The sequence below is a fragment of the Rutilus rutilus genome (genome assembly GCF_951802725.1).
Source record: "Rutilus rutilus genome assembly, chromosome: 21".
NCBI lineage: Eukaryota > Metazoa > Chordata > Actinopteri > Cypriniformes > Leuciscidae > Rutilus > Rutilus rutilus.
This window is the reverse complement of record NC_140226.1, coordinates 16511617-16522062: the sequence shown is the minus strand read 5'-3', so window position 1 is coordinate 16522062 and position 10446 is coordinate 16511617. Positions and strand designations below refer to the sequence as shown.

Sequence of the window (10446 nt, the reverse complement as noted above, 5' to 3'; positions counted from 1 at the left end):
AATGAAATGGAGAATTGTGCACTTGAGGCGATCAGGAGGCTCTGACAGCCTGTCTCACTCTGAGGTTTGTTTTTGCTAGTTAAAATGTGGTTATATTACAAAGTCCCTTTTGATTTGCTGCATTACGATAGATTTTAGAGATCAAGGCTTTGAAATATATGTTGTGCCGTGAAGATGCCGGTGTGCGGACCCTCTATTGTAGAGGCCTGTCTATGCCTGTCTGCAGAGCCACCATTTACTCTCTGTGATTGATGTCAGCTATTCAGCATGTAAGTGGTGGCTTCACACCTCTTTCGCGGCTTTTAATTTCAAATGGCCATCTCGTTTTTTTTTTTTCAATCCTTTTTACTACCTCCTTTCAGTGCCTCTTGAAAGTTGAGATACATGTACAAAAAGAGGAAATAATAATGCTATAGGTGCCTTTTTGAATTACAGAGTGCCTAGAGAGCAGAGCTGAAAATGCAAGTATCCTTTCATTCAGTCATAATAGGCTAAAGTGTTTACATAAGGGCTAAGGGCCAATCAATGTGTCAAAATTATGCTACAAGTTAAATGGTGTAATGTATTTTTTAGTATTACAAATAAAGTAAAACTGCTCACATATGTGTGTGAATTTGTATTTACACACACACACATATACACACCAAATTGACTTTGGTTTCCGCATAGTCAAGCACCTTGTTCCCGTTTTTAATCATGCGATAAACATGCCATTATTACAACAAAAGGCACCTATTGAAAAGTAATTGCCGCTCGTAATAAGGCAAACTTCCACGCGTAAATGGCCCTGCATTTAAGTATTTATTCCTGTGATAACTTGTGACCATTGATAGGCCGATTTAATAGCCCCTTATTGTTTCATTTGCGTGTCTTAGCCTACGGTCTGTCAATGCGGTGGTTTTCAGCCTTTTTGACTCCCAGGTCCCCCATTACAATATTCGAAGCCCGCTTCATGTGGACTAAGATATTTCTCCTCGTCCTTTTACTGTACTGACGAATATGCTTGTTTTCAAACCTTTTATGTATAGGCTACAGAAAAATTCCGTGACTTCCATTTAAAAAACGATACGGTAAAACTAAAAAGGACCAAATGAAGTGCAATTAAATGAGAAATAGACTATATCAGTTTGAATGTTGCACATCTTGATTTCCTTTGGCGATTTTGGTGTTTAGCTTACAAAATTAAATAGGCTAATAGCTCCTTTAAATTATATAGGCCTATTAGGTTAATAATATAATAGCCTACTAAATAATGATATCAAAAGTTAGTATCCCTATAGAAGTTTGCTGAGGCCCCCTGACTGAGAACCACTGAATAACGTGGCAGGTTCATGAGAGTTTTTGCGCATCTACATTTTTTGTTCTGCAGTTTTGTATGCTTGTACATAATTAGTAGATTTGTGTGATTCTGTCAATTTAAATCAATTTTATACAGACAGCGTATAAACACAATATGAATGTGTTATTCATAGTTTAGATTTAGTTTAGGCTAATCAGCCGTGCCATGCCACGGATACGCTTCCTGGAACTCCTCTGGTTTCCCAATAAACATTCAGACATTACAATTGCGCGATATTGGTGATAAATTGAATAGCCAATGTAAGCAAGCAGCATCTTCCTACATGCAAATTTCATTTGATCAAGCAATGTAATTGCAATAAGTATGTTTTAGAGCTGGAGAATAGAGCCGCTAATGGTCGTTATCTTATCACAGCGAGGGTCATATGTTCATTGAGCGCGTGCTTATTGGAGGTGTTGTAAGTTAACACGCGCGATTTCCTCCCTACCGGGAATCCGCTCGTGATGGAGTAAACACGCTAATCTGCTCAACATTATCTCCCGTGGACAGAGCGCGACAGTCGTGTCAGACCGAGCCTTCTGCAAATAACATGCACTATTAAGCAATTTAAGATATAGTCCTTGGTAATGCAGCGGAATCTGTGGACATCAGTTCAGGGGTAAAAAAAAAAAAGAAAGAAGAGGAATAAATAAATAGATGTGTATACGAAGCATTCGGGAGTTTGCATTGTGTCTCTAACTTTGATATAATAGCCTACCGTAAGGCTATATTTATCTGCTAGAAATGTATGGCTAGTTTAGAAACCGTTTTCCTAAACATGTGTAAATTGATGTCAAGTAGCCTATAAAGAGTTAGCACTATTTAAAACAGACATTTATAATGTGCATTCTATCGTTTTTAAACAAATTGATTCTTTTATGCCATCATATTGTACATTTTTTTATTTAAAACAGTAAACATTAAATTGTAAACGACTAGAAATACATAAAACCGAACGTTTCAGTTCTGTCAGATATAGCCTATACCATTTTCTGGGTCCAGTATAGAAAGTAATGTTACAAGCCACGTCTGCTCATTCATTTATTTTTATATTTTTTTCATAGACGAAAAGCTTGGGTGGATGTTATCAGAACCTTCTGATTCAGATGATGCCTGTCATTTAACATAGCCTATCGCAAATCAATTAATAATAGGCTACACGAAATTATACTCTCTTATATCAAAATTAGTTTGTCCTGCAAATCATTTCTATTTTTACATAGCGACTTAAAACCTCTTCTGTCACCTGTTACAACACTTCCCGGTTTTAGAAATCGAAAAATAAATGATTTGTTAGGAGTGTCTGTTGATGTGAGAGCGAGCTGTTATACATTTTTTTAAAATCTAAATAAAAACGATGCTCACCTGTTAGGACTCAGAATCTGTGTTTGCTGAAGCGAAGTCGCTATTCTTCTCCTCCACACAGGAACAAACAGATGTATTTTACGCATAAACAACTTTACAGCTATATTGGATTTAAAAACAAAACAAAAACTTTCAAAGTATTTTCATTTAAAAAGAAGAAATAAAACTAGACAACCATTTACAACCAAATTATAAGTGTTGACAGAATTAATCTGACTGTCTCTTTAAAAATGCTGGCTGGAACTAAATTATTTGTTTCAAAAGTCAGCAAATAACTTTAATCGAATTAATTCTCAATACACAGATCGGTGGTTTTCACGCCATTGTGTGCTAACCTTAAGCCCAGCCAATCTCTTATTGGAGAAGTCATTCACAAATCCTTCAATGACGTCAGCGGGGTATAAAACTGAGCAGGAGGTTCAGCTCAGCCACAAACGAGTCACTGAATCTCTTGCGCTTGGTCACTCTTTCCAAAGGGAAAAAACTCGAAGAATTCGCTCTTTTTGCTACTATGAGGAAAACCTGTGAATTTTAAAAGGACTACGAGAACATTTTAGTACGGTTGGCACCAAGTCTCAAACATCTTTTCGCTTGTGATGCCCGCTGGGATGTTTAGTATCGACAGCATCTTGGCAGGGAGACCCAGCTGCAAGGACTCGGTTCTGCTCCATCGGAATGCTCCGGTTGTGTTCTCCAACTTGACGGAATCCTTGTACACAGCTGCTGGCGAATTTAATGGACTGTATTCACACACAGGACCTCCAGCTCCTAACTTACAATCGATAAATGGAACCAGGATAGGCTACAACAACTACTACTATGGACAACTTCATGTCCAGGGGCCGACTGGGCCAGCTTGCTGCGGCGCAATACCAACCCTCGGCTCGCAACAGTGTCCGTGTATTCCCACAGGTATGTTACTTTTATTGCTTTCTTTGTACGGTTTGTAGCATATATGTATTTTTTTCTATATTTATCGCAGTGCATGTTTCAGAATTCTCTTAATAAAATGCACGGTGGATTTGGCTCCTCTTCATTTTTGCTGCACATTTTAAATAAAGGGGTGCTATTACAGCCAAGTTAAGTTTTATAGTCCGGTGTGGTTAGTTAGGTAGCATCAAACCAACACGATTATCTGGCGAACCTAATTGTAACATCGAACATTTTTGGTCTAAAAAAAGAACGCAATAAAGAATGTTTCTCTTTTTTGCAGAACTTAGCCATTTTTGTTTACGTTTTACATAAGTCCGATGACTTTGAAATTTTATATTTATTCAGTGTATTCCAAAACAATAATTTGATCTTATTTTCAGGTTACGATAGCGCCGGTTCAGTGCTTATTTCTCCAGTCCCACATCAGATGATGTCGTACATGAACGTGGGCACCTTGTCCAGAACCGAGCTACAGCTACTCAACCAGTTACACTGTCGGCGCAAGAGAAGACACCGAACCATATTCACCGACGAGCAGCTGGAGGCACTGGAGAACCTTTTTCAAGAAACCAAATACCCTGATGTTGGCACACGAGAACAACTGGCACGAAAGGTGCACCTACGTGAAGAGAAAGTAGAGGCGAGTGACAGTTTTTTTTTAATAGTTAACACTTAAAATGAAAGTTAACGTTGTTTTGCAGCCCATTTACAAAATGTACAATATGGCTGAGGTTCTCACACTGTTAAAAAAAATTCATGATTTGTCATCACATTTTTTATTTAATTTTTTTGTCAAACCATCTTACATAATTTATGTGGTTCAGATAATGTAGTATTTTGAGTTTCTGCTGATTGAAACAACATCCTTCATTGTATCAACTCAAATTTTAAATGTCAAAGAACTCAAAATTTTAAGTTAAACCAACAATATATATGTATATATTATTTACAGAGTAATAATACTGACACATTTAATTTAGAATTATTTTGTGGAGCTGCCTGTAATTTCACACTGCTATTGCCATCACAAGCAAGACCTAACAGCGTGGACATTCTACAGCATTCCATAAAAAAAGGCCACACAATAGTTAATACAACTGGGGTTTTAGGAAGACAAATACAGTTAAAAATTTTATTTACATTTTATTCCATTTCTTTCTTAAAAAAAAAAAAAAAAAAAAAAACCTTTCTTTTAAACGTGTTTGTTAAAAAAAAAAGTACACTAATACGTAGTAGAAATCAGTGCAATTGTGACAAGTTCTATATATATACACTTTTTAGTAACCACAAAAGTTACATTTGAGTTTAGTGAGAATGCGCATAGAAGAAGTGTTCGCTTGAGGAGTAATCAGTGAAAATCAGTGTCAACCACTGTAATTTATCGCTTTATTGCAGATGCACATCACAAAATCGTTTAGTGTTTTGTCTATAACGCATTTAAGATATTATTCTAGTTCGCCGTGCCAGGCGCGCCAAAGTCTATTTGGGTTGTGTGAGACGAACCTCAATGAAAATTACTGACAGAAATTCCTCGACCCCCTGAAAGTCAGTGAATAATTCGCACACTGTATAAAACAAACACGAGATTTCAAATGACATCTGTATACCTAATCTTTGTTTTTTATATTCTTAAAATTAAACATTTTACCCATTTTCTTCGCTTAGGTTTGGTTCAAAAACAGACGAGCAAAATGGAGAAGACAGAAAAGGTCTTCGTCAGAGGAATCAGAAAACTCACAGAAATGGAACAAATCTACGAAAACAACCACAGAGAAAATCGAGGAAGGCAAAAGTGACGTGGATTCTGACAGCTGATAAATAGAATATGAAACCGGAAAATCTTGCACAAAATACGATTCAGACTTTATGTACATATTGTAAAGTACCATGTGAGTAGGAGTAAAATGTGTTGTCATGCTGTTGCACAGATGTATAGTAAATGTTACCTTTAACAATGATATTGTTATTTATATTAATTTAAATTTACACAGACAAAATAACGTGGATTCTGGCCATATAATTGCCTACCTGATATACTGAAATCGTTTTTGAAGTCTTGTCGTAGATATACCAAAATAAAATGTTCTGGAATAAGCTGTAACTGACATGTACGATGGCAGGACGATAAAGTTTGAAATTGATTAAATCAGCGTTTAACCGCCTGAAAACAAAAAAAGAACATAAGCAACTATTAAAGTAATATCTAAAAAAAAGGTTGATTTTTCGTATTTATTTAAAATGTTGCAAATATTCTCAAGCATTTCAATTCACCGAGTCCTCTTGCTTATTATCAGCATTTGTTAAACGAGGGATTTTATCATTTAGATCTTTATGCTAATAACATTTTCATAAAGTAGGCTCGAGAGACCTTATTCACTATTCAGTGTAATTTATTTGTATGCCTGTAATGAAAAGATATTTTAGCACACTGATTGTGAACAAGCTTATTAGAAATTAGAACTTGACATGAAAATGTCACAGGATATCTCATTTGTATATCTTTTGATAAGTCCAAAAGTCAAATCATCAGAGCCGATAAACGGCCTGAATGGATCGTCATATAATCTTCCAGCACGCTGATGACCTAATAATGTATTGAACGGTGTAAAAAGCACACCTGTTCTTTTTTCTTTTCTTTTTTCTTTTTTTAACAGTTTGTCTGAATGTATTCAAACGTAGCAAAGCAAACAGAACCACATAGCCTATAGTTTAATGATTTTTTTTTTCTTCTAAGCGAATTTCCCTGGGTATTTATATGGAGGCTATATAGGCCTACACATGTAAGCTACGTCTATCCCTATTTATATGTGCCGAAAAAAAAAAAAAATCAAACGGTGAAAAGAACCTCAAACGCGACATCTATACCGACAACATTCATTGGCCACGTATTATCTATCGTTATTGCTTTTGGTGTTTTAACGCTGTCATGCGTTTATTCAATGTTGTGTTGTCACTTTATGTTCACACTGCACTCAGTAGGCCTAAATATATTTTCTTCTTATAGTCACTTGAACACATCGAAGTCAAACTAATTTTAACCCGGAATTAGAACTGTGACAGTGTGATAATGTTATTTTGTTTCTTAAACAAGCTCATAAAATGTTTAAGATGTCTGCCTTACGACTAAACAGATTTTTTTCTTTTTTTTTACATTTTAGCACATGCAATATTTTTACATATTACGGTTTATTAAAGGTCTCTCACTCCTGTCCAATTACACTTGCCATTTACATTTTAAATTCCAGGTAACATTTATAATAACAATAATTAAGTATAGGCTATTATCATTATATTATATTATATTATATTTGCCACTATTAAAATGAATTAGCCTGCCCCTAAAACAAGCTAACGAGTTCCATGAAATAGTCCAAATACATTAACCCTACAAACATTTCAGTTTCTGTGTTATCTCCTGCTAATGGACCATAACATCTATCCACATGAGGGTGTGCAAGAGGAATTATATGAAAACTGCAAATACAGATGTGCGTGTTTGCCTGTGTGTGTAAGGAATGGACAGGTATACTGCATACATATTTAAAAGAATAATTACAGCTTAGTCTGTTTTGAAGGTATATAAGCTACTTAAATATGATTTGTGACGCTGGCAACATGCCAGTGTCTTGCCTGTTAGAGCACTCTTTTTGGATTATATTGACAATTTTCTCTTGATGAAACGCAGATCTCGAGTCTTGAAGGGTAACAGTGTGGGCCGAATATTTATTTGTGTTTATGTGCTTATGCATTTGGGCTATTTATCATCAAAAATAAACATCCATACCCAGTCCGTAAGTGTATTGACTCAGGGCAGCATGTTTTTCCAGACATGAAGCTGATTAAGTGTGATGTTTTTAACTAAACACTCCAGCAATCGAAGACATTGGTAGTTTCTTAACAATTTGTTATTCCTTCACAGTAAATAGTTAGTTGAGTGATTTTAAATCACAGTCTGCTCCTCTGTGTACCTTCGGTCTCCTTTTTTCCCCCTTTTTTTTCTTTTTTAAACAGCACACCATTCTAAAACCACACCGAAAGAATAATACTTTTAAACATCTTCGGTGGCTTTTTAAAAACAGATTAAAGGAGGGTAGTTCAGGTACTTAAAGATTTGGCAATAACACAAACCAAGAAACAAAGCATGTTGCACTAATAATCCTTCACATGTCTAGTGTGATTTATAAAGTGTTTCTTCACTGAGTGCCAGTGAGATATACAAAGCACAGGACTGAGTCCATTAATCTCTGTTTTTTCGGGTGCCCCCCCCTTTCAGGCTGTAATTTAGTATTTCTAAAATTTAATACACACTTTTTTTTTCCTTTTTCTTTTTTTCAAACCATTATTTCTTTGACCTTTTTATGCATAGTTCCCGGCACTTGGAAAAACATGGAGGAGTCCAAGAAAAATTAAGCAGCGAGTCAAGTCCAGAAGCAGATAAATCTTTAGTCGTGTGCTTGTTTTCTAAGAAATGCTGCATTTTGCTCCATATTCTCGGTTGTGCATAAGCTGTTCTTTTTCTCTACATCTCGCTCTTACATAATTAAAATCATTATGCTTCTTGGTCTAATAAATGGCGATGCTTTCATTGAGAAAATGGCAGATGTTCTCAATTTCTAGTACTGCTAAAACGTAGGTATTAATTGAATTAGATTGTGTGCTCTGATTTACCTTTTCTTCTGAGAGATGTGGCCACATGATTGACAGCTTTTGGGTGGATTCCCCCATCTAAATATAGTAACGGGTGTTGGCCATCCTCTGTGGTGCGTTTCGAGAAACATATAAAATGGCTCAGGAAGGACTCTGAACGAAAGAAAGACAAATAATACATATTTTTACCGCCATAAACATTTTCCTATATCATTACCGTATTTCTGTGGGATGGCATGTGGTTTGGTACTCTGTAAAACCCTAAAATGCCCCACAATGCGACATCGTGTTTTTAAAATCATAAGTTCAAGAAACAAGTATACTGTAAAAAGTGTTCAGTTCACTTAGTAAACCCGTTGCCCTAAATTATAAAGTAAATAAACTTAACGCTTAATTAAAAACTTGACAATTAAGCATGAAGTTTATTTACTTAAAAAAATGTAGGAAACCCGTCGCCTTAAAATTATTAAGTTAGGTCAACTGATCACTTTCTACATTGTTATATAGTGAGCTTAGCACCTTCATAGGTTTTAGCAACTGTGGCCCTTCATTCTGTGTGTAATTACTAGGCCTGTCACCACATTCATTCCAGCACGCTAGCTACCAACTGCCTTCTGTTAGCGTCCCTCCCCACCGAAACCACACGGCCGCTGAAAAGCAAGTGGGACCCCAGGTCAGGACCGCCAGCTAGCAGCAAACATTTATCTCTCCGAGGTAAATCAGGTAATCATATACTAAAGCCAATTTTTCTTTCGTTTTACAAGGCTCAGATCACATCTTTATGTTCTCGGGGCCCTCCAGGTCCAGCTCTTTAGAGAAGGCATAACCGTTTCCCTCTCACGCGTCCTGCCAAAGCAAACAAACACGAGCAATATGAATGAGCTGTATCTATGGAGAATGCTTGCATGAGTGTGTGTACCTTCATAAGGGTGTGGAACAAGGTTTAGTGCTGGGAAATCAAGGGCCCATCATACGGCACTGCCCTGGCTTCAGTGCTGATTAGCGGTATGGGCTAACCTCAGTCCTCCAGAAGTGTCTGCCTCTAGCGCGGGGTGAGCAGGACACCCGTCTGTGGGTTAGTGGGAGGAGGAGTGCACACTTTTGACCCGCTGCGAAACGTTTGGCCCTGGTTTCAGAACGGCCCCTGGGGAATCGCAGGAACAGGCACACAGGGCGGCTTCGCATGCAGCACACCGGGGAACACACAGCTTACGACACTCTCCAGATAGTTTAAGACCTTTAATGCACTCGCAAGGACGCTCAGATTAGCGTGCGTGTTATTCCGCAACCTTCGGGGCAATTCACTCCCTCAAAAGCATGCCACAAATGACAGGCTGTTGCTGAGACCCAACAGGGAAGTCGTTGTTTTGTGACCTCATAATGCGCCCTTTGCCTTCCACTTGGTGAGAGCTGAAAGTAAATAAAACAATGTGGGGATTAATGGCGGAATGTTTCAAGCGCTTTACTCGTCTGCGACAGGCGAAATCGCAGGCGTTTACAGGAGATAAATCAGAATTATTTGTATCAACAACACAGGCAGCTTGGATTCTGAATGATAGATCATATCTGAAAATGAAAAGCTAAGCTTAGGTTTAAAATGTCATTTTCAGTGATGTGAAAAAAATGAAATAAGGCAAAACCAAATATGCTGTTTGCGGTATTATATTATTAAAGAGGTATGTCCTAGTACAGTATAAACATATTGAAAGACAATTGATTGATGAAATGATTTCCTAGCATTGTTCTATCCGGCCAGAAAATTACATAGCGCATATCATTTTACATCTGAAAAGAATTGCAGTTTCAGAGGACAATTCCTGTATATAATAAAACATAAGAATATGTGCCTTGAATACAAGGGATATATAATTTTCTAACTTTAGTTTTCAAGCCGCAAGGAATTTAAACAAGTATATCAAGAACTGTTTGAAATAACATGAGGAAACATGAATTTAGCAGAAAACCCAAAGGCACAATGATGTACGACACTCTGATAGATGAAGCGCAAACAAAGATTTAAAGCAAAGCATTTTCACAACAAATGAATTATCAATAAATCACAATGACAGATTTACATTACCGTGACAAATGAACTGCTCTGTAAGCGTTTGCTAACTTTTTCGGTGCTTTTCCCAGACACTATCCTATAATAAAACCAAGAA

General features: G+C 36.9%; 1 protein-coding gene across 1 annotated transcript; it reads left to right on the top strand.

Annotated features, from left to right (window-relative positions):
- Positions 1 to 3156: 3156 nt before the first annotated feature.
- On the top strand, positions 3157 to 7418 carry gsc (goosecoid). The gene is made up of 3 exons (XM_084394203.1): positions 3157 to 3616; positions 4018 to 4277; positions 5303 to 7418. Exons 1-3 carry the CDS (start codon positions 3301 to 3303, stop codon positions 5450 to 5452), a joined length of 726 nt encoding a protein of 241 aa, XP_084250329.1. The 5' UTR covers positions 3157 to 3300; the 3' UTR covers positions 5453 to 7418.
- Positions 7419 to 10446: the final 3028 nt, after the last annotated feature.

Excerpts from the sequence above, each read along its gene's own strand:
- gsc (XM_084394203.1), top strand. The coding sequence starts at position 3,301 with ATGCCCGCTGGGATGTTTAGTATCGACAGCATCTTGGCAGGGAGACCC. Across the intron at positions 3,617-4,017 it reads GTGTCCGTGTATTCCCACAG|GTTACGATAGCGCCGGTTCA; the intron begins GTATGTTACTTT and ends TCTTATTTTCAG. Across the intron at positions 4,278-5,302 it reads TACGTGAAGAGAAAGTAGAG|GTTTGGTTCAAAAACAGACG; the intron begins GCGAGTGACAGT and ends TTCTTCGCTTAG.